At 38.5% G+C, this 24,733-nt stretch overlaps 1 protein-coding gene across 5 annotated transcripts; it reads right to left on the reverse strand.

The window, feature by feature from the left end:
* Nucleotides 1-1,002: 1,002 nt before the first annotated feature.
* On the reverse strand, nucleotides 1,003-24,504 carry SLC17A5 (solute carrier family 17 member 5). 5 transcript variants are annotated; one of them, XM_030447079.1, is made up of 12 exons: nucleotides 24,258-24,314; nucleotides 23,103-23,323; nucleotides 20,831-21,027; nucleotides 19,219-19,452; nucleotides 18,648-18,735; nucleotides 15,836-15,922; nucleotides 14,507-14,625; nucleotides 13,495-13,653; nucleotides 11,603-11,735; nucleotides 10,014-10,161; nucleotides 4,205-4,295; nucleotides 1,003-2,665 (listed from the first exon to the last, which is right to left on the reverse strand). In XM_030447079.1, exons 2-12 carry the CDS (start codon nucleotides 23,155-23,157, stop codon nucleotides 2,528-2,530), a joined length of 1,449 nt encoding a protein of 482 aa, XP_030302939.1. In that variant the 5' UTR covers nucleotides 23,158-23,323; nucleotides 24,258-24,314; the 3' UTR covers nucleotides 1,003-2,527. The 5 variants fall into 5 exon arrangements, with proteins under 5 accessions (XP_030302939.1, XP_030302938.1, XP_030302940.1 ...); XM_030447078.1 differs by lacking the exon at nucleotides 24,258-24,314 and adding an exon at nucleotides 23,917-24,000; XM_030447080.1 differs by lacking the exon at nucleotides 24,258-24,314 and adding an exon at nucleotides 23,917-23,941 and having other exon boundaries at nucleotides 23,103-23,198.
* Nucleotides 24,505-24,733: the final 229 nt, after the last annotated feature.

Consider the following 24,733-nt stretch of genomic DNA (forward strand, 5'->3'; position numbering starts at 1 on the left):
GAAATGTTGTTGAAGAGACGAAAATGATTCCCAATGCTCTGCAAGCAGGAAGGTGGCCATGCAACAGCAACAGTATCATGATTAGCAGAAAATATTTTGACAACTTTTTCCTACACATTTTCCTTTTTGTGAGTATAAAACTCAAGTGTTTGGCCTGTGTGTGTGTTTTTGTCTAAGTGTTAAGAGCCTTGCTGGATTATGAGCAAGAATCCCATTCTATGTTTTGATTACTTTAAAATCAAATTTGAAATAGTTAAATATTACCAAGTTAATTGTAGCCTGTTTTCTAGGACTAATATGATGATTTATAACCCTTTTTTTTCAGTCCCACTTTCCAAGCTCACATAAAACTTATACAGTATCTAAAATTAATATTAATGATGCATTAGGTGAGGAGAAAACAAGATTTAATACACTGATCAAAAATTTCTAGACTGTTCAGTTGCTGATATTCCTAAAACTGACTCAGTTTTGACTGAGTCCAGTTCAGGTTCTTTTCAGTAATATAGAGAGTGTTTACATTCCCTTGTCCTGCATCTACTCCTTTAAGGATCTGTTTTTAAAAGCTGCAACTTACCTGAGCAGTTTTCAAGGATAAAGAGTAAAGGCATGGGAAGCTGAAGTTTCCAGCTTCAAAACAAGTAAAATAGCAACCATGTCCATACACTGCCCTGCTTGCCATCTCTAGAAAATCAAAGCCATAAAAAAACTTCTAAAAAAGCTTTTGGATACAGATTATTTTTTGGAACTTCTCCCTCTCCCCTTCTTAACCAAAACTATGGAAAGAGTACAAATTTCTGTAAAAGCAGGGTGAAATAATTCCTTTTAATCCAGTGTCAGGTAGAAGATGGTACTCACCTGTAAAACTAACCGAGAAATTTCTGAAGCAGATAGATAGTTTTCCAGAAAAATATTAAACATCCCTTAATCCAAGTGACCAATATTGTTCAGCATACTTTGATGTTCTAACTTGAAGAAGATAGTAATTTTCAACAACAGATGCACATTTAAATATTAATTCCATTTATTGTGGAAACACTGAAGACACAATATAGTTTTAAGTTACTTCTACTGAACAACTACTAATTTAACCTGAACTTCACACATTTTATTGTGGAAATGCTGCAGACACAAATACAGATTTAAATAAAGTTCCACCATCAAAGAAAATGACACTTCAAGGAAGGCCAAAACAAAATGGCTCTTAAAGCTAAAAAGAAGAGGCAGATGCCATTTCCTAGAAATGAAGGAAGGCAGGCTCCACTGGAGCAGCTTTGGTACTGGGCTTTTCTTTTGGATTGGTGGCAAATGAAAAACCCAGACCCCATTGATTTTTCTTTTTTACCTAATTGCTCCAATCCAGGAATCTTTGGCACTGGAATTTTCCATTGCTTTGTGACTGTAAGCTTATTCAGCCACTTTTTCATAGACTTCAGTAATCCTACTGTGCAGCATTTAATTGCACTTTGTGCAAAGGATGCTCTTGAGTGTCAAATTCTGTGTTGATAGGAGACTAACAACATCAGGTTATTGCACTAGTTCTTTTTCACTCTACTGTTACCTGACTACCAAACAAGACTGCTAGACAAAAGAACTGATTTTCCTTATTATTCCCTATACTGGCCTTATTTTATTGCATTTACATGGACAAGCTGACAAATAGATCTACATGCAAGGAGGAAGAATTCTACCGCATTGATTTAAAGAGACAAAAAATGAACTGCCAGACTTTATTTTAAGGTAAGCCTGCAGTCTTGAACACTTGTATTTAAACCACAGTTGTGCTGCTTCCTTGCACAGATGAATAAAAATAAGGCCTGTTTTAAAAATCTGCCCCACAGAAAAACAGTACACATGACGTAGCCTGTCAGTCACGATACATTTCACTTCCTCATTCCTCTGTAGCAGTTGTGAACCTTCATTGATGAAACAGGGAATGCTTATATATTGAAAACTTGTGCGTAAAATAGGAAAAAATAATTTGTGTGCTTCTTAGGCATCAATCAAAACACCAGTAAAATGAAAGCATTATAAAAGATTGTACAAAACTAGAGCTCTTCTAGACTTTTAAACAGCAAAAAACCTATCCATTTCATCATGGAAATGAAACACACTTTTTTTAGGTACAGTTTTTTTGCAAGCCTTTCCTCCTTACATTGCTACATAATCGCTTTGCGTTTTCCTCTCATTTCAGTATCAAACATCTGCCTAAATATTAATTCAGAAAATATTAATTAAAACTGGAAAGAAGTAGAGCCTAGCACATTGATTTAAAAATGTTGTGTCTGATCATATAATTGATATCAAGTCCTAGCATGAAACTATTGTATTTAATCCACATAGTTTCTTGTTAGGAAATAGCAAACATATGCTGTCAAATAATTTTCAGTACAAAAGATATACAGATAAAATAGTTTTAACTGAAAAGCTCTGAGTATTCTTAGGCATCCGCAGGGAAGGCACTTTACTGGTCACATAATTCTAGCACACTGGGATTCAGCACAGTTCTGGTATTTCAGCATCTCCTTCAGTTTCTGTGCAAGTGATGTGCACTGACTGCCCAGTCCTGAACCTCTCCACTTGCAAATAATGCAAAGAAAATGGCTCCAAATAGATTGATAGAAGCAGCGATATAGAAAACAGTCTGCCATTCTTCCACAGTATTCTGTCAAAAGGGGGAAAGAGAAAAAAAAATTAATAAAAAAACCCCAGTCAATTTGTAGGTCCACACTCAAAAAAAAAAAAAAGTAATTTAAAAACCAACACTACATGCTGCATCTATTTAGATGCAAAAGCTATTCAGGATGATTCCATGGCAACATAAAAGCAATATAAACAGAGATGAAATCATCAGTACAGTCAACTTTGGTTGAATAACACAGCTTATACAGACAGATCTATCAGAATTGCATTAGACTATCTGGATCAGTTTATCATTTGAGATGCAGAGCCCTCATATCAAATTCACAAATGCAAAAGGCTACACAAACTCATAGAGAATGTTACTGCAAGGGGAACACTACCTTGCTTTCAAGTTAGGTGATCCAAGATCTAAAGTGCTCTGCACTATTCTTAACTATTGCTGTGTGGATATTCCAGAACCATAAGTTTTTAGCCCAAAAAAGGTACCTATCTTTACTCAAATTTCAAGAGGAGCCCTCTAAACACTGGTATTAAAGAAAGGCCTTAAGACATGCGTAGCAAAGAGCTGTGGTTTGTTTGGTTCTCTCTCTTCTTTTTTTTAAATAAAGAAGTAATAGCTGTAGATGCCTTAAGGCTTTTTTTTTCTTCAGTTCCAGATGACTTTGAATACTGTAACAAACTTATAAAAAATTTTTAAAGCAAAACCAAAACAAACTATGAACAGTGCATTAGTATGGGGGGAAAAAACCAAGCCAAAAAATATAAAAATAAATCCCACTTGTTGAGATGTCTGAAAGAATTAATTTGTTTGAATTAATGTATTAATGAACATTTTCATATAACTTTTAAGAAAATTATTGTAGTCATCACCAACTCCATAAATTCAACTGTATCAATAAACCTACCCCTCCCATCTGTCTTTCTTGAAAGATTTTAGAATAATTCATAAAGTTGATTTAAAAAAAAAACAAACAATCAACCAAACAACTCACTCCCTTTTCTACTCCAAATCCTCTTTGATTAAACCATCCTGGAAGTCAAATCCAAGAGTGTTCATGTTAGATGTCTTGAGAAACTAACACAGCTTAGAATGTCCTCATTCTGTAATGTACATAACAAAGGGATGCTTTATAGAAACCCACACATTTGAATTCAGTTTCTCACTCGTCTGACAAATGCTGACCTTATAACTCATGAGAAACTACTTTTAAAACAACAGGTAGGAACTTGTCTTAATTTGCTAAAATAACACCACAGCTCTCTCATCTGGTTGGCATTTTAACAAAGTTTTATTGTGATAAAAACATATTCATTTTATTCCTAGAAAATATAAAGGGTGAGTCACTAAAATTTTTAAGTCCCACACAAGTCTTTGATTTTACCTTTATTTTCCTGACCAGAATCAGAAGAATAAAGGCTAGGAATTAAGTCATTCACAGCAACAGAACAGTACAACTTACTTGGATAAGCCAGATTTCATTTAATGTCTGCAAACTTAAGACACAATTTCCATTCAATGGAGATAAAAATACAACAACTGAAAAACAGTAAGTAGACTTACATTATGAGTGAGGTTTTTGGCAATAACTGGACCCACCATTCCTGGGATAGTAGCAAAAGAATTAGTGATCCCAAGAAGAATTCCAGCATATCTGCAAGATAAATTGTTCATGCTGTTTATTCACTTATCCTGATGAACAGTTGTGGAAACAATTTTGCCTTGCCTGATCATAAACACCTCATTTTAATCACACAGAAAGCTTAAAACATAAGGATTCCAGTAGGAATGGATTGGTTTTATTTCTAGTAACAACTTGCTGGACAACTTGGTACATACATTTTTACAGATGTAGTTTAATGGTAGACTTGGCAGTGCTAGGTTAACTGCTGGACCTGATGATATTAAAGGTTCTTTCCAACTGAAACGATTCTATAACTGTCTATTTTCCAGAAGCCAGTTATGGATTTTACCTCAAATTAGTCATGGCATTGCTCAGGATCCATAATCCAAATCCAAATCCCCTTTCTTAAACCACAACCAAACTGTCTGCATTGAATCCATCAGAGAAGTTAGAAAAGAAACACTACATGCCTTGAAGTGGACAGATAAAGAATATGACAAAGTGCTCTTTGGGAACAGCAAGAGCCAGTTCAGGTAGCATTGCTAAAAAGGGTCTGCCAAGAAGGCATCATCACCAGTGCAGACAGATACCTCAGCTTTCACTACAGAGTGTATGTTTCAAAGACCTGAGTTCAGAGCACTGTGGCAGTCCTTCCCTTTAGCTTTCTGTGGGTCAAAGCCAAAGGGAAATGGATCTGACTTAACCAGTTCTGCTGGCTCCATTCTGAGGCTGCCTGTTCCATGTTGCTCTATCACACACAGGTGCCTATGTACCAGCAGCCATAAAATCCTGCTGGGAAAAGCTGGTAACTTGCTTAATATCTGAGTCTCAGCACCTCATCTCTAGGCAAATAAAGATCTCTCTCACAGGAGTGTTGCAATACCAAAAGATCATGTCTGAAATTGTACCACAAGCACAGACTTGTGAGAGAGACTGAAGAGAAAGAAGAACCAGACATTCTACAGCAGAGCTCAACCTTCCAGCCACCAGATCCCTGTGGTTCAGATTTTCAAAGTGGATTTGCTGGCTGAAGAATCATATAAAATACTCATAGTTGCAATTTAACACAAGAGAAAGAAGTTATTTCTTAGAGATCACTTTAGTCTGTTGATAGGAGTGAAATTACGCTCTCACCAATTTTAGCATAACAGAAATCTAATCTCATCTCCAAAGGGATGCACAGTTCTGACATTTTATTTGCCAAAACAGGAGAATTTAGCCATCCAGTGCTGCTATAAAAGGTTTTGATATGTGTATCCAGGCCAACAATCTTAGAGTAGTGGGGTTTTTTTGTGAGAAAAAGAGAATCAATTATGTAGCCTACTAGTTGATTTTTCATTGAAAGTCTGCACTATTTAAAGCATGGCAATGTAGTTTAGACAAAGCTCCAATGCTTTAATTAAAATGATCCTTATAGCATGTAGCCTTCTTAAGTGTTTAAGAATTAATGAACCTTTATGAAGCTAAATGAGAAAGTGTAAAAGCTTCCCTTTTACAGAAGACAAGCACATGCAGAAAAACTATTTAAAGCCTTTACATAGACCCAAATGCATTTTGTCTTCAGCACATTTAAGCACTAAAATACTCCTAACATACACTTTCAAAACTAAACATAGTTTAATAGTTTCCTTAGTCACCAAATACCTCTGGCAATCAATTGCTGGCTAAATGCTTCTGGTTATGCCCAGTGTTTCTGACATAGGCTGCATTCTTGATAAGGCTTGCTGTTCAATGCAGATAACTGCCATGCCACTCCCTGCAGAGACTCCCAATATCAAATGGGAAGGCTACAAGGGGCACATCTATAGAGCAAGACTGTAGTCTTGTAGTATGGGCTGTTGGTCAGGTTCTTAAGGCATAGTAGGGACAACCAAATACAAAGAGACTTGTAGAGCAGTTAAGCAGTAAAATCAACAGTCAAAAAAACAGAGAAATGAAGTGTTTAGTGTGTAACACAGCCACAGGACTATTAATGAGGACTCATGGTAACAGCAGTACTAAAACTTATAATTATGGCAACATATTGATGTAGTTTTTAAGAGCTAGAATAGGATTCATTTTCCCCAAAAGAGCAATCTTGTCTTCCCCCCTTGCCCAACTCTCCCCAAATCTATACACTGATGGCACAATAAATACATGATAGAAACCAAAACCACATAGCAAATATTGCATTCCCTTCAGTTTCAGTATTGTCATTCACTTTTCCTGCAAATATGATCATTATTTGTTTGGTATAATACAAATTTCAGTGGCAACAAGGGACCCTTTACTATTCTACTCAGCATAGTTTTAACCACTTAAAACAGACATTTAAGTGCATTTTGAGACTGCATGGAATCACTGCTAGTTATTCTAACATCTTTCAACAAATTAAAAAAAAAAAGATCATTGGGTAAAATCTCAACAGAACTTCACAATTTTATGCAGACCCTATTAAAAGATTTCTACGCTTATGTCAAGTGTTCCCTTGAAACTGTGAATGTCTGCCTTGGCCATTTCATCCATAAAGTCCAGGCAGTCAAAAATTTACATAGGCAGAAGAAAAAAGACTCCTTTTCCTCTCATCTTAGATGGTTTTGTATTTCTGTATTTGAAGGTTTTTTTTTTAATTTTTATTTCTACAACCTTTGTTCTGAGGACATGCCCTTTTCCTTCTCTGTCTCTATTTGGACAGATTTAATTAAAGCATGCATGTGCCAAATAGAGAATCATGGATTTCAATAAAACAGCATCCTCTGTATCCACATTCCCATCCAGGAACGTCTTCCCACATTCATCTCTAGAGGCAAGGCCAGGTCAAAAGGTTCCTGATCTATAAGCAAGACACCTGCCCCTCCCACATTCATAATCAGTATGCTCCCCCCTTCAGCCTATCTGAGCAGAAAGAAGGTGGAGAGAAACTTGCATGGTTTAAATGCAAAAGGAACAAAAGCAGGACTTTGTTGAAGGTAGGAAGAATAATGGGATTTGGTCAGAGGGATCAGCGGTGGCTCATGTGGTAAATTTAATTGTGCCTGCTAAATGAATCGGTGTCATGCGACAATTTTTTTCTTGGTGCTTTTTCAACATCTGAATTGTTGGCTTTTTTTTTTTTTCTTTTTCCAATAATTTTCCAAAATTCACCTTTGAAACAAACACATTAGAAATGCAAAGTGAAGTATCTCTCAAATTAGAAAACACTTAGCATCCTAGGTCTGGAAATCTTTGTTGTCAAGATTTGTTGTCACCTGCTTACAGAAATTTCTTGTGCATATGCCTCACAGGGGTCCATGATGCCGTTGTGAAATTTCCTTTTTCCTGTGATAGGTCTTTTTCACTCATTTAATGAGCACCATTTAGTATTTTGTTTCTCTTTACTTGCTCAGTGCATGGACCCAAGCCTTACTTTTTGCATACTATTCAGCTGTTGAAAGTAGAACTCTTCATGAAGCAAGTTTATTTTCAAAACACTCTTAAGACATGGAGATGACAAAGTGAAACCTATCCTATAGATAAACAACTAAAACATAGGCCAAGAATATATCACAGAATCACAGAAACTTAGGGGTTGGAAGGGACCTCAAAATACCACCATCAAAAGTCCAACCCCCTGCCAGAGCAGGCTCACCTACAGGAGATCACCGGGAGTGCATCTGGAACTCCACAATCTGCCTGGGCATTCTGCTCCAGTGTTCTGTCACTCTCACAGTAAAAAAATTTTGCCTACTGCTTGATTTGAGCTCCTCAGGATGCCATTTTAATAGTATTTAATAGTATTATTCATATATTGAAAGCACAGCTCCACTGACTCCTCTTCGCACTTAGAGTAATGCAATTTTTTACAAACCAGAACTTAATAGTTTGGAGAGGCATGCAACAGCCAGTAAAAAATTGAGTTGAGTCAGCTAGGACTCAACTAATTTCACTGGATCCAACACTAGTTTCTAAGCTGAGATGTTTAAGACTGGACTTCAGCTGCTGCAGACTCCCTCTTCATATTAGGGCAGACTGAACCAGCCTTGGGAAGTTCCCATTGCTCTTTGGAACTGAAGATTCAGATTCATGAACATGATCCTCACAGATGATCACACTACTGTCTGATCCAACTGACTTGCATGCAAGCCCTGTGACACCGCGCTGAAAGGACTGAATTCCCAAAAGCTATCTTAAACATGACCCATTTTCCTCCTTTAATGCCCTGGCAAAGCTACTATGTGCTCTCTAACTACTACAGCTGTAAGGTAGAGGGTTTAGGAACAGATGCCAGTCTCTCTTTCTCTGTACAAACACTCAGTCATTTTCTAGAGCAGCATCAGTCCTGTGCACTGAGTGCAGGAGAGGCCCTGTTCAGGGGAATGCTACAACAATGACACAAAGACTAATCTGTGATGCACAAAGGAGGCAAATCAAAACTGCACAGATACCCAAGTTCTGCTGTTAAGTAACTTAGAGTAACTTAAAGTCTTCTGATAATAATGCTTATGTTTTTTAGGAAACTGTTACAGTTCTGCATAGCTAAGCTTGAAACAGAAGTTGTGTAATGGCCTCATAATAGCTGAGATGCACTGCTTTAACTGCATCTTCTAAATTTATGATTCTACTTGATTTAAAATCAAGTGCATCACAAAAGCTCTTCTTACTTTCATACTCAACCCATAACACAAGCTGCTTAGAGCTGGCCACTGAAACCCCCCCTCTCTTGCTTGCTACCTAATCTCACCTGACAGCATTGTCAGTGGGCTCCCACTCTTTTCATACCCATGTGTTAAGTCAAAACTTGTCTTGTGGACATGATAACCTGATTGCCAAAGCCTGGATATAATTTTAAATTTAAATTAAAATCTCCCATCTAAGTTCTCCAGATTTTAATAATCTTTTTTTCTAGGTAACATTTCTACAAAATGTTTTTTTCCCTTATTCACTTAAACACACTAAGTACAGAAAAGCTCTCTTTTTGTCATGAAGTTATTTGACCCTTCTCAGAGATATACCTAAGTGCTACCACAGACAGGTAAATGAATGACAAAGCAAAGTATTTGACTTTTAGTAGTGGAAAGAGTAATGATAATATAATATATTATATATATTACTATTACTAGTAATAATATATATTATTATATATAATAATAATGATTATGTGGATTTTCAAAAAATACACATACATCCATGCTCTTTGGAAACTGATGGATCTGTTGGAGTCTGAATTTATAATATATTGCAGGAACTGTAGTCTGAAGTTAAACTTTCTATTCTTGAAAGTTCTTAATTTAAGAGTAATTGTACATACCTGATTTGTCACCTACTGATAAAATGTCACACACTCATAACAAGATTTTGATACCAGGGTATAGAATGTTTTCCAAATACAAATATTTTGCCAGTATCACAGTGCTTAAATATGGAAACATTCATGCTAAAGGTTGATAGCTCTGATGAAAAGGTTTAAAAGAGTGAAAAACTTAATTGCATCGTGCTGGTCCAAAAAAACTCTCCTATTAAGATAATGAATCAAGTAGGACAAAAATATAGCAAACATAATTACAGGAACGGCAGGATCAAGAATGGAATGAATCTGAACTGCTATTCATATCCCATCTTCTGCCAAAGTCGCACTTTTCCCAAATACAGTGCTCGAGTCACTTTCAATGTTTACATCCCAGGTCTGTACAACACATGGTCCACAGCTAAATCTTCCAGATACCTTAGCAATAGTAAAAAAGGCATCAAAAATGTCTTGTGTGCACTAGCATTAGCTTCAGCAATACTTACGAAGGTGCTATGTCCAGATGGTTGATGCTGTACCCAGATGTACAAAATCCTCCTAGTGTTGTTGAGATGGTCAGGAATGCAACAGCCAGTGCATAGTTGCAGCCTGTGAATCCAGCTGCTACTAAGAACACTGCAGGTCCAATCATTCCTTTAACACAGATAGGTTAAAATCAGTGGACTTGGAAAACAAGAGACATGATGAGGCTCTAAGCAGTTACATATTTTCTCTTCAACTTCCACCACCACCTAGTGTACAGAATCCAGCACTGCACTATCTACAGTATAGAAAGCCTGTAAGGCAAGCAAATGGCTTGCAAATCTGTTGCTGCCTCAGGAAATGGTAGCCAGACCAGAAAAATGCAAAGATGTGAAGCACAAACTTCATCTAGATAAAAAAAAAACTAAGAAAAAAAAATCAATAGATACTGGAAGTTAACTCACAAATTATTTTTATGGTTATAAAAATAATAGAAGCTGCACTGGCACTGCTAGATGAACTGCTAAGAAACTATCCTCATTTCACTCTCCAGGTTTCAGGAAAAAACACTGATTTCTGCTGATCATAATAAAGTAGAGCTGAAAGGGTTCATACAAACACATACACGTATATATGTATATGCATATTTCTCCTCCAAGCACCTTCTAGAAGGAATTGTATTCACATTTACAAGATTTAAAGTTCTGATACATCTATACTGAAGGCTGCTGTAGAATTTGGCTAATGAAGCCAACCTCACAGTCAAGTTTGTCTTAACAGAATGTCTCCCCTCAGTTGGACATACTTGGATGTGAGGTCCTGTGGGTTAACTGCATCACTAAAGTGGTGTAGGCTTAAAATAAAACAAATGTTTGAGAGTTTATTTTAAGGCCTGCTTTAAGGAAAGCAATTGAACCAGCAGAATTGGGAAGGCAGCAATGATGGGAACACACCAAGCAGGATGAAACTTGTGTGGATCCTGTGCTTAATCTTTTTTTTGATTCTTTCTCCTGCCTCCTGTTTCAATCAGCAATCAACTTCTTCCTAAATAGAGCCCGTAGCCTCGATTTATTGAAAACCTGATTTTATTGATCTCCAAGTGATTTCAGACCATCTTTCCTCCCTATTAGTCAAGATTATTCTGTACTCTATTTGGTCTTCCTGTTAGCAACTTTTAATTCCTATCCAGTTAAATAAGACTTAAATAAACAAAAGATCAAACAACACAGGGCTGGGAAGAGGCTCCTGCTGAACAATATCCCTTCTCAGTTTGAGATATCCAGTCACAAGGTATCATTCCATCAAGCAATTATCACCACTCCAGTGGTGATTCTGCATGATCATGTATTTAATCAGTTTGCTTGCAAAAATGATCTATCTTGACCTTAACAAAGCTTCTGACAACCTCTTATCATACAGCCCTGCTTTTTATGGAAAAAAAAAAAAAAGGATTACTCCTAACAAATTAATGTGCAAATAAAGCTGCTCCTCTCAAGCCATGCACAATCCTGTCCCATCTCACAGCAGAATTTCACACTACTCTTCCAAATCCTTAATTCTTCCCAGATTGATACTACGATCTGTTCTAAACAGAAATAATACTTGTACCTACCTATCAGGGTAAAACATTTACGCACACAAACAGTGGACAGGTTCTGCTTTTCCCGTAAATGATCAGCAATTTGCCCAGACATAATTATACATAACCAGCAGCCAAAATAAGGTAGGGCAGATAAAAATCCATTCTGTTAAGGAGAAAAAAAAAAAAAAACACAAAACCAAAAAAAAAACCAGACTGAAATTATAATTCCATATGCTGAAAAATCACTTGTGCTGGAGCATTAACAGAGACTGAACCAGAGTTGCCAAAACCATCCATCCATATAACTATTGTTGGTATTATCATAAAACTGGAACCTAGGAACAGAAAAAGCAAAGGATTTTAAAATCACCAATGTGTAAACTCTCAATTGTGTGACTTTATCCATAACTACCAGTGCAGCCAGACAAAAAAGATCCAAGGCTCAAATCAAAACTGGGTACAGAAAAAATCAAACCCTACATCTGAAGGTATACTGTGACCACTAACGTGAATGCATGTTTCCAGAAACCAATTTCAAGACTGATAGATTACCAAGTGGGTTAATAAAGCAAACAGAAGCTTTAAATATTATTCAGAATTTTGAAAGCCATATGGGCTTTCAGTAAGTCACTCCAAAAAGGAGAAACATAACCCAAAGACATAGGAGGCCACTTCACAGCAGCACCTATTAGCATTTAAAGCAACTGAAGGCTGTGGTAGCAAATGACTTTCACAGATACTCCCCCAGGAGGCATAATAAGGAAGCCAACTAACAGCTTCAGCTTTTGTTTCCATGTCTTTTGGAGCTCACCCTACTGCATCCTTCTTTTCAGAATCTCTGCTGAGATTCCTCATCTTCTTCCTCCCAAGATTGCTGGCATCACCTCTTTCTTGTATGGCACGTATCTTCAGTTTGCTCTAAGCCAGTCTCAGATGTTAAACAAGGAAAAGACTATGCTGAAGTTCTTGAAATTTCTGTGCTGCTTTTTACTCGAGCTGTACCAGCTTCTCCAAGTAAACTATGCTATCATCTTCTCATTAATGAAAGACCAGTAAGAATGTTCCACCCCTCATAATTTTCCTTTGGTAATTTCATTTTTAAAAATTACCTTGAAAAGCACTATTTTTGGACCCTAAGTTAATGGTTCTCTTTAATCCTATTTACCTTACTGGGGAGAGAAAAGAAAAAAAAAAAAAAAAAGAAAAAGAAGAGAAAAAAGAAAAAAGAAAAAAAAGTAAAGAAGAAAGAAAAATAGGAAACAAAAGAAACAAGGAAAGAAAAAAAAGGAAAAAAAGGAAAAAGAAAGAAAAAAGAAAAAAGAAAAAAGGAAAAGAAAAAAGAAAAAAGGAAAAGAAAAAGAAAAAAGGAAAAGAAAAAGAAAAAAGCAAAGAAAAAAAGGAGAGGAAAAAGAAGAGAAAAAGAAAGGAAAAAAAGGGGAAAAAAGTAAAAAAAAAAAAAGAAGAAAAAAGTAATAAAAAGGAAAAAAGAAAAGAAAAAAGTAAAAAAAAGAAATTGCAAAAAAAAAAAAAAAAAGAAAAAAAAAAAAAAGAAGAAAAAAAAAAAAGTATTTTACCTCTGCAGCTCATTGAGGAAAGGAAATAAAATGACAATTGGGAAAGGGATCAAAATCAGACTGAAGCTCCACTCCATCCCCCCTTCCTTAAAATATTTTTTTAAATGCCACTTTCCAGTGCTTTCTCTATTTTTTCCCTTTTTAAGTGAAAATGTTCTTTATAGTAAGCAAAGAAGAAACGGTATTTCAGAAGCCATTAAACAAACAGAGCAAAAAATCTGAAGGAATCACACTGCTCTATGCTTATGTTCCAAGTTCTTAAACAGGTTTCTCTATTCTAGAGGGCAGAGAAGATCTGTGTTATTTCATTTCTTCAGAAGAGAGCGATTACATTTTTATTTCTCTTACCTCCTGTGCATCAAATCGCAAGATCTCCTTCATGTACGTGGGCAGGAGTGTAAGAAGTGTATAGAAAGTCCAATTATAAGAGAAGTGTGCCACAACGATAGCCCAGAGTGGAAGGGACTCCAATATAGGCCTCCAGGGAACAGATTTCTGTGTAGAAAGCTACACAGGAGGCAGAGAAAAAGGGAAAAGAGTCAGCAGAACATCAGCATGAGCATTTACTAAATGCAGTGATTTGATACTACCCAGATCTATGTTCATTCTGAAGGGCACAAAATGAGTCTCAGTCGACTGACACAAGTGTTCAGCAGTGAATTAATTACTGTGTTTAGTTCTCACTGAAGGTAAACTAATGTATATTGATGCCCTGTTGCTTCTTATTGCAAATTAAAGAAATTATTATTGTGTTTTGTAATCAGTATTTCAAAAACTATGCCTTCCCTTGCTGAGATTTGTCCCCATCTGTTTTTACTAGAAATCAACATGTATTTAAAGTCATACCTTGTGTTTATTTAGCTGATTTTTCCTACTCAAACTTTGGTCTCCTAACCAGGCTCACTGGCTCTAAGTACATATCCCAAATCACAGGATTAAACTTCTATACAAACTTCAAGTACTGGCTAATTAGCATTTTCAAAATGTTTTCTCTGCAAACAGTTCTCTCTTACTCTCTAAGACATATTGGAACAAAGTTGTAAAATGTTGTAATACAAAGTTTAAAAAGATTATACAGATTTGGTTCTCATTTAAAGAGAAGTGAGAGACTCGAGCTTTTTATTTAAAAAGCACTTCAGCAACATCTATGACAAAAGATATTCTAAGCACTTTTCTTGATTACTGATTGTTTCTCACTTATATAACTCCATTGTATTTATTTACTAATATTTTTTTTTTTTGCAAATTCTGCTTCTACCTCAGCTTAAGGATGCTTTCATCAACAGAGCATGACACTAAAGACAATATTTGTGGCTTATGTTCTTACTTAAGTAAGTATGACTATACCAAAGGGCTGTACCTGATCTTTTAGAGAAGAGAGGATATATTCTCTTTCAGCCTGTGAGATGCTCCTGTGAGTTTCTGGTGTGTCACTAACCAACCACATCCAGAAGAAGAACCATAATACTCCAAGTGCACCTATTATTGGGAAAAGAAGGATAAAAAGATAGAAAATAATTGTAAGTAATTATATTGAGTGAATAACACTCTCAGGTGATTTCTTTAGGGGTTTTTACAAATACTCTAATATAATTTTAATGAACATTACGGATATTATTTCTCTACCTACTTACAGTTCTTCAAAGTGGCTTAACACTGCACATTTAGAGGTAATAAACAATAGAGGAATAATCAGGAAAGTGGATTTTTGTCTTTTTTTTTCTTCCTCTTGGAAGCGCCTCATACAGCAAGAAAGTTGCAGACACATACATTTTGTATTTTTATCAGTCACATGGAACAGCAACAAAGGAAATGGCTCACAAAAAGGAAATAAAAATTAATGTTAAGTTTAATCACAACAAATACTTTATGAACATACACAGAATACCACTACATACCTCTTACCTGATGTACCAATCCTCCTTTAATTTTTTAAGCCATAGCCCAGAACTCCCATTTGAAAAAAGGTAACTTTTCAATAGTCAGTCAAAACCAACTGTACTTCTAGATAATATTGTAACTTATTTCATTGTAGCCAATTCTTTGTTTTGAACTCTTTGAACGTATACAAAAATTGGAGGCAGTTTTGTTGAGGAAAGTGTAACCCTTGCCTTTTGTTCTGATTCTCCTGTCCTGTAAAGAGACCTATAAAAACATCACTTAGATCTGCTTGAAAGTATTTTCTGTGTTTGAGGTTCTTCTTGAACATAATTCACAGTAAACATCCTATGCCTTGCATTTGGGGCATTCCTTCAGGGTTCCTGTGACTGCTAGAGAGATTTTTCACATGGTTTCCATTTAAAGCAGCAGTAAGATTTCACATGCTCTTTCATTCAGACTAGAAGTCTGTTCTACTAAATGGGATTAAAGTTATTAACTCAATTTCACACTTCAAATAAGAAATTTCAATCTCTTGCTTCCAAGTGGCACAAGAGTTAAGAGCATTTGACTTGTACCAGCTTTTGTCCCATTCAGGGACAGCTTTGCTCACAGAAAGCAAGGCTTACATAGCCACACACACACACAAATCTACTTAGTTTTAAAGATCTCTAATTTCCCAGGAGGAATAAAATAGCAACACTACACATCAAACACATTTTCATAACTTAAAATAAGTTTTATAACGTACCGTGATTTTCAAAAAGAATATGGACTGTAGTTTTAATAATTAAAAAAAAAAATCACTCACCAAATATGTAAAACACGTAAACCCAGCTCATATAGTAGCAAATTAAACCAGATAGTGGCAGAGAGACAACAGTTCCCAATTGTGCACCTACCCAAAGAAAAAAAGAACAGATTGGAAAACAAATGATTAGATCTCCTATAGACCTCTTAAACTAAGTGTTATCTCATGGTTATTTTCTGTAACAAATCATGCAGAAAAGATGTGTCACCACTACTAGAGGGCTGTCATTTCCCCTTAAAGAAACACAGACACAATAAGATGCTTTGGCAGCTCCAAGTAAATGGAGTCACAAAGCCCCAAGAATAAAAAAATGCAAGCAAAAAGCCGTAAAAGACAGGTATTCTTGGCACACATCTCAGTAAAGGCACTACTGCAACCAAAGCAATGCAGATCAGTCAACTGGCATTGCTGCAAAATATGAGAGAGTACCACAGTACAGTTAAGGACTTGGAGGATAAAAATCTGACCACATAATCAATTTGAAGTTCTCATAATTGCTACAAGCTCCACAGAAACAGGAAAGCTGGGAGCAAGAAGCCAGAATGCATCCCTATAACCAGCAGGTTCAAATCCCACAGTGCTTGAATTGGACAGGGTACAGCATCTAACAAGGAAGAAGGGAAAGATGAGCAGATTGCAGTTCAGCTAGAAGCCAAAAGCAGAAAATAACTGTTCTTGAGTTATTAATTCAATATACATTTTGCTAAGGATGGTGGGTTGTCCAACCTCCAACTCCAAATTTAAACCAGAAACACAACTCATATTATGTACATACTTAGGAATTCTACTGGTGGTAAACAGTAGACCTTGTCTCTCAGTGTTAGTTGTAGTACCACTTCTCTAACATAATCTCAACTCAAAAACTATTTCATTACATTGATATGCTGACTGCCTAGATTCCATTTTCATGGCAGCAACTTTCATGCAAGGCAGAAAGCTTCAACCTGGAGCAACAAAACCCCATACTTCATGCCAAATGTATATCAAAGTAACAACTATACATATCATCAATCATATGTTCCCTTAGAAAATCAGCACCATCATGATTAAATAAACCACAGATCACATGGCTGCCAACCATGGGAAAAGGAAACACTCTGCTAAGTTTACATGAGGCACCTTATCCACCCATGACTGATAAAAATTAGCAGCTTAAGGCCACGGCCTCTTCTCACCAGGACACTAGCACACAGTTTCACAAATTGTAAAAGGACAGTTTTAAAGCTCCCAATTGTTAAATGCAGTAGATGTCAATCCCAACTCTGTGGGATTAAGCTCTCTGCTTGATTTGTGTGCTGGCTCTCACATAAAGACTTCTCTTAAAGCAGATTTAATTCACTAATACAGCAGAAAACTTTCTGTGCGTTAGTCAAGTCCATGTAGCTCATAGAAGAGTCTGTTGAGTGCCTGAAATAGCACTAAGGAAGGAAGGAGACACTTGGTTAGGAGGGAAAAGAGGAAATGTGAGGGAGAAAGGATTAAAGTTTCATTCCTGTTGTCACAAGTGAGCCACTAGATTGGCTTAGCTGCTTGAAAAACTGCAGCCATGATTTACACAGCATAGTCCTGTCTTCTTGATGAAGCCCAGGTTGAATGAGAAAGCTGTTACAAATTTATACTAACAAGAATGAGTAAACCAAAAAACACGACTTCATAAAGTAAATGCAAAGTTTGTCATCCTCAAAGAAATAGTATCGATTTGAGTAGTAAATTTAGAAAGCTAGACTTTTAACCTGCTCTACAAATACTGCACTGAGCAATATGACTGACTGACAAATCCCTAAATCAGATGAAGGAAGAGTCCCTGGAGATGGGCAAGAGCAGCATATCTGTGAAGCTCAGGGAATAATACAGGATAGCTGTTGCAAAGAAAGCTGACTTTATCTCAACACAAAAGGGGACAAGAGGGTGGCCTTTGTTTTAGATAAACAGCTATGTCAGCTGAGTTGATCAGCTGGTGGTGTAAATGTTTCTCTCCGGGTTCACTAGATGTGTGACTTTCTCTCTGAGTTAGCCAGACCAGCATGAAGTGAGTGAATATGTGGTTCAGCCTAACATAAAGAATAAAAACTAATAAAACTAACCACAGATTTCCTTAGAAAACAGTAGATTTCAGCTGCCTTCAACCCATTCTTGGTTGGCAACTGGGGATTCCCTGTATCATCAGCATAATGGAGACAAACAATCTAAACAAGTGCACTGTGATTGGGTTTTTTTGCTAAGTGTTAACTTGCATTTGTACTGTGCTTTTAGTGTATTTTGTATGCCTATGCTAAATACAAAAACCTGTATAACATAATAAGCAAATCTTACATCAAACATTGCACCTTCCAAGTGCAGAATATCTAAAAGAATCTGGTCATGGGGTATTGGACTCTGTCAAGGAGCTCTTGCAGTAATACTTGAGAGCTTGGACATTTTCTTCCTTCAATTCCTCAAAAAACATTAAAAAACCCACCACATAAACCAAACCAAATGCCTCTATACTGTGATTCTGCTCTAGCTTTTTTGATCTTGATACTAAATCTCCTTTATTTACAGAATCTTCTATTAATCAGCTTCACAGCAACTTTGCACTGCTTTATACCAAAGTCAACCTGAAGCTTATACTAGCTGCAGATCAATACCTTGTCTCAGTGCTATAACATCCATGAATAAATTAAGATAATTAATGCAAAGCAAGATTTAATTCAATGCTATCCTTTCCAGACTGATTAAAAATTATAACATAAATCCCTTTGATTTAAGTCAATCCTCCCTGTTATTGCAGTAAAAAATGTATAATCCCTTTATCAGTGTGGGAACTTCTCACCTGCATATGAAATGCTGAGGAGTTTGCTGCGTTCCAGTGGAGGTGCCCAAGAAGACCACAGCGAATGCATAGCTGGGAATGTAACACCCTAGAAAACAATGTATAATTCTGTTGAAATGTGACAATTTTAGAACTCCTTTCAACTTCCCACGTTTCAAAGCATATTTCATTAAGGAGTAGTAGGATGTGTTTCTTCCTTAGCAAGAAAACACTTTAAACAAGTGTGACACGAGAGTAAGTAAGCAGAATTAATTTCTCCTGCTTTTGATGCTGTATATACAGGAAAACTGCAACAAACAATACTGTTTTGAGCTCCTGATTTCTGACAGATGAGAAGGGATAGTTCTAGTTCTGTCCTAAGCACTCTTACAAATAAAACCTTTTACTTATTTGAAAAGGTGGGGCTAAAACAGGGGCAAACTTTTAATTTTTTTTAATAATTATAAGCTAAGCTACTCAAAATTAAACAGCCAATATACTGCTCCTGTATACTGATACCCACAGGGTTACTACAAGTTATTAATAAATTATTCAGATATATTTTCAAGTTATGTTGAGAAAAAAGGATTACCTCTCCCAGTCCTTCCAAGGCTCTGACAGCTATAAGGTAGCCAACTCCCAGATTTGCAGCTAAGGGGGTGAGCAAGGTGAATACAGAGGTACCAAAGATGCCAAACCCCAGTAACAGCTTCCCTCCAATTTTGCTTGCAAGATATCCTCCTGGAATCTGAGTAATGATATAGCCATAGAAAAAAGAACCAAGGATCCATCCCTGAGTATCAGCATCCCAAGAATACTTTTCCCCCTAAAAAGAGAAAAAACAAATCAAAACAACCTAAAATGCCGCAATGTCAAAGTAGCAGTTTCCCTGGCCATATTTTATATAACTTTGATCATTTAGTCCTTTACATTATAAATCTTTCATAGCCTCCTCTCTAGGATCTCTTCCTCTACACACATCTATATTCCAATCCAAGTTGTGCTGAAAGCTAGTTCAGGTAGTTTATAGTCTGTCCAGATATATCTAGCTGAAATTAAGATACTTGGGCAGTTATCCCTTCAAATGCCTTCATTCTTAGCAATTTGGGTTAGGTGACACATGTACGGGCTGTATAGTCCACACGAGAGTGAATCTCACATCTGTATCATAATGTGGACATTCTCTCATGCTCTAGAAAATGGCTTTTCCTTCAGAAAAATTATTGACGGAAAAACAAACAAGAAGACGCAGATACTTAAATGTAATGTAAAAAAAAGAGAGCAGTGAAGGACAGGACTCACAAAGATAGGTGGAAGAAAAAGATATGCAAAGCAGAGGGACAAGAGGTTAGCAGACAAAGTAATAAAAGCAAAGATGATCAAGATCAGGAGCCTGAAGCTATTAAGGAAGTCAGGAAGAAGTCATGAACATGAACTGCTGCCCAGTAAAGTGATTTTGAAGTTTGGGATCAATTCCAAATGCCCAATTTATCAGCATCTATATAAGCAGCATATATTTCACAGAAGCAATGAAATGGAATCTACTTCCCATAAAACTTGCAGATATAATTTGCTTATGATAAATACTGAATGACCTCTAAACGAGCAAACAAAATGAAGGCAGGAAGGCAGCAATAGGCTTGGTAGTAAACTTCAATTACAAGGTGAGAGCTATGAACGTCCAAATAGACAAAGTTGGCATATTTTCATATCCAACAGTTCAATTAAGAAATGTGAATTTAAGGATTACTGGGAGTCAAAGTAAACAGATATTAAGACAGTGAGGAGAAAACCACAACAGGTTAATTGGTAATGAAATTTCATGGCACTGAGGCTGTACAAATAGCAGGCAAGTACAGACAGTGATGTGAGCTCTGACGCAGATGTAACAGTAAGAGTTGCTCACTGGCATACAAAACAGTTAAGTCACAATAGAGCTACAGGGTCAGATTAGGCAATTTGTAAGGAATAGCACAGAAAGGATGTATGTAGGAAAAGCTAACCTTGAGAGCAAAACTGTTCTAAATTAGCTAGTAATTTACAGCTATTATTTTTCAGAACAGCTTTAAAAGAACCACTGAAAAGGATGTCTGGTAAAGAGCAGCTTGTTCTCTTGCCACCTAAGCACGAGTCATCAATCACAGACCTCTATTCAAAAGAGTTTTACACGGCCACGTTACAGGACAGGATGTTTGAGACCTCACCGTGGTGTTGCGAGGAACATTTCTGGTGGAGGAATGCTCTGGACACACATTGGAAGTTGTATTCTTGGCTAAGCTTGTGTTGGGTTCTACCATATCCACCAGAGCAACGCTTAGGTTGACACGTAATGCATACAGCAGGAAGAACCCAAAACAGGCGAGCAGGGCGAGGTTGTAGCGAGCTGAGCAGCACGCAGGGACTGAAATGAGAAAATGGAAGTTTTTTTGTTTTAACAGGACGTAACAAAACTGAAAAGCAGTTTTTACTATTAATCTCAGAAATTTATGGGGAAGAAAAAAAAAACAAACAGGCAATAAGCTGATTGTTTTGAGTCTTAAGGGGTGTATTCAATAGAGGTAGAGGATGGGAAGGAGTGTGAACACAAAACCCCCCTGCTTTTTGAAGGCTGTACAAAACAAATGTCATTCTGGTTTAGACAGCTGGAAGCTACCTGCACAAGTGTAAAGGCTGCAGTACAAGTGTGGTACATGGCCTGCAGAAATGGATTGAAAAACATTGTTTCAAAAATCCTCTCCAAAGTACAGTAACATTTATTCTAACCAGAAGTTTACACTGAAAGAAACCCCAATATTAGCAGGAATCCTGTCACATACATGACACCAGCTCAAGGAAAATAGAGACTCTTAAGTCAGTGTTAAAGAACAGTCATCGAGATATAGCTTATTTTCTAAGACAAGTTTTCCTTCTATAAGTTTGCTTATAAAGGAATATTCATTTGCTGACAGCTTCCAAACACAATAAAACAGCAGAAAAGGGACTGGCAAGCACTGCAGTGGCAATGTGAAACAGCCATAGTTGCCCCGTATGTCCGTCTTCTGAAGTCACCAGACAGCAATCAAGTTGACAAAGGAAAGAGTCAAATCCAGCATGAAATTTGTGATGTGGAATTAAGTTGATTCTGTCAGCTGTTCAGACACACATATCAGATTATGCACTGTAACACCGTTATTGATTCCCTTCTACAGCATTTGGCAGAGATCTTTGATCAGTACCAGGAGATTCAGCTGAAGGTTGAGCTGCAACTTGGCCAGCACATCACCAGTGGCAATAAATCTTTTATCTATACAACATACAGTTTACAGCTCTGCAGATACTCTTTATGAACTGAGAATGCCTGAACCTACAGATCAGAAATGTCAAAATTGTTGAGAAACTACTTGAAGAATCTGCTGAATTTACAGCCAAGGGGGTGGAGTTTCCTCCCCCATTTCCCTCCCCTCCCCCTGGGGGGAAACTATGGTACTAATGGAAAATTTTATAACCTGGACATTTGAAAGTCCAGGAGGGTTGGGGATCAGCACCTGCAGATATTACATCAGTCTATAGTGATCTCATCTTCCCCTGACCATTCAAAATTCAAACAATGAATAGAACACGTGTATCTATGAACATATAGATACTGTAATTTCCATAAAAGCAGTAGAACTTTCCCATTTTTGAAATCTCTAACCCTGGTCAACATTAAGTGTTCATTATGACTGCATAAGTTGTTAAAATGACAGAGAGAGGCTGTATTTGTTATGTACATTTAAGTAAATAAGTGAGGCTGCTGTACATGCAGAACACCCTCCAGATCTGCAGTAACTGCAAGTCTTGCCACAGCAGCATTTCCAAAAGGCACATCTAATTTTTAAATGGCATAAGGGAGAGCAGCCAAGGTTTTATTGCTTATTTTAAAAACAATAGGCATCAAGAAGAGGAAGTGTTTGCTGCACAAAAGCTAGTCAAACGGCTTCATTAAAACAACCTTTTTTGTTGTTTAAGGAGTAATTTGCCTTAATAGAAATGTATAGTCACATAATTTATAACAATGAATATAATTACAAGTAAAGTTACTTAACCTTTCCACTGCTTGTACTTGCTGGGGTTAAATAATATTAACAAAGGGCTGAATATCCCACTGATGATGTAACCCTTTACTTGGAAATGTACAAACCGTACAAAACAAGAACTTAAGAACACTGATGTCAGATTTTTTTTCCAACTGTAAACAGTTCATCGGAAAAATCTAACAAACACATAGATCTGCAAGTCTGAACCAAATTATGCTGCTGAATTATTGCTTCCCTGTCTTTCCACTAAGTGCATTTGCTGTACCTGAGAATATTAGATCAGGTTAACAGAACAGAAGTTTCAAGAAGATTCCAGATGCATTTCAGTCACCCAGCCCTCCAGGATAGTGCCATAATCAAAGAGACAGACATTCACCCCCCTAAAGTTTAAGGCAGCTAACCATGACGTTCAAGGTCTTACCTTGATCGGTAGTCTTGAGTCCTACATCCACAGTTAATTCTGTTTTCAGGGGCATGTTTTCTAGCACTGTAGCTATAACTGAACCAGATTCTTAAACTGCAGCTAAAAATACAGGTCCGTGCTGCAAGCTGTACAGCAGTCAACGGAAGTTGCTCTTCTGCTGACTTTTTCCTTGTGGGTGAAGCGAACCACCTCAACTGGAGCATGATGCATTGTGCAAACTTGAAAAGGCATTGCTCTATTAACCAACTTGAACTCAAATTTATCTCTTTGTAGCACTTTTAAGTCGTTGCGTTAGCAGTCCCTCTTCCTGCAGCTAAATATTTCCCAAGTGGATTATTTTTGCATGGCATACTGAAGAAACTTAAAATCTTACTTTTCTATTTATAGCTTTTACATTCTGGCAAACAAAACGGCATAAACAACCCCCTAAACATGTTAGCCCTGTAGCTCAGCCATGAGCCGGTAATGACACTTCTCACCTATAATTATCATCGCGCTTTCTTCAACCTTCCTTCCTCTCTTCCACAACAACCAATTAGCCTTACGCAAATTCTGCCTGACAACGACTTTCTGCCATAACCCCCGTGGACCCCAGCGCTCAGCAAGACTTGGGTCGGCGCTTAAACTGGAACGACCCACTTGTCCTTTGGACAACAGCCCGAGGGCAGGCGCTGACAGGCGAACTCCGCACCAGGGCTGCGCGCCCGCTCCCCGCCACCAGCGCTGGGGACAAAGCCCCGACCCCTGCCAGGACCCTGCATCTGTCACTTAACCCGCTTTGACACCGCCGCGTACCCAGGACCAACCGCACCTGAGGAGCGGGGCCGGGGGTGATGGCCCCGAGGCCTCCGAGACGGCTGCCGCCGCGGGACCCGGGCGGTCCCTTGGCGAGCAGCGGCTGCGGCGGGAGAGGGAGCGGCCCCCGGCCCCCGCAGGGACGCTCTCGGCCCAAGGCCCGGGGGCTCCATGGCAACGCGACGCCACGAAACACGGGGCGCGGCGCCGCCGGGGAGGTGCTGCGGCCCGGCCCGCCCCCCACGGTGCCTCCGGGCTCCGTGGCCCTAGGCCGGCAGGTCTGTAGCGAGGCGGCAGGCCGGCTAGACACGGCCCGCGCAGGCGGCTGCCCCGGGTACTTTCTCTCCCTCCTCTCACCCGTGCCGGGCTGTGACTCCTTCAGCAGCGGGGTGCAGTCCTCTCCTTCCTCGGTCTCCATCTCGCTGCCACTCGGACCGCGCAGCGCGCCCAGGGCCACACCGCCGTCCGCCACCGCGGAGAGGACGGGAGGGCGGCTCCACGCGCCGCAGCCCGCCCAGCTCTGTTCCGTTCCGTTCCGTTCCGCTCCGCTCTGCCCTGCTCTGCTCTGCCCCGCTGGCGCCGGGCACCGGCGGCCGCAGCCCCCAGCGATCACGTGACGGGCACTGGCTGGCGGAAACGGCCTCAGCGTGGCGCCGCTCCCAGCCCGCCGAGCGCGGCCATCTTTGGTGAGGGCAGGGAGGAGCCGCCCTTCTGCCCCGGGAAGGCGCTCGCTCGCTCCCTCCCTCCCTCCCTCCCTCCCGCCTGCGGGGCGGGCTGACGGGCACCCTGGCCGACAGCCGGGCTGCTCGTGTCGCCGTGCCGTCTGGCCCCGG

The sequence above is a fragment of the Calypte anna genome, chromosome 3, assembly GCF_003957555.1.
Source record: "Calypte anna isolate BGI_N300 chromosome 3, bCalAnn1_v1.p, whole genome shotgun sequence".
Classification (NCBI taxonomy): domain Eukaryota; kingdom Metazoa; phylum Chordata; class Aves; order Apodiformes; family Trochilidae; genus Calypte; species Calypte anna.

Coding starts and splice junctions, on each gene's coding strand:
- SLC17A5 (XM_030447077.1), bottom strand. CDS start 24,318: ATGGAGACCGAGGAAGGAGAGGACTGCACCCCGCTGCTGAAGGAGTCA. Junction 18,736..19,218: donor CCTTGGAAGGACTGGGAGAG/GTAATCCTTTTT, acceptor ATTGTTTTCTAG/GGTGTTACATTCCCAGCTAT. Junction 11,736..13,494: donor TGCGATTTGATGCACAGGAG/GTAAGAGAAATA, acceptor TCTCCTTAACAG/AATGGATTTTTATCTGCCCT.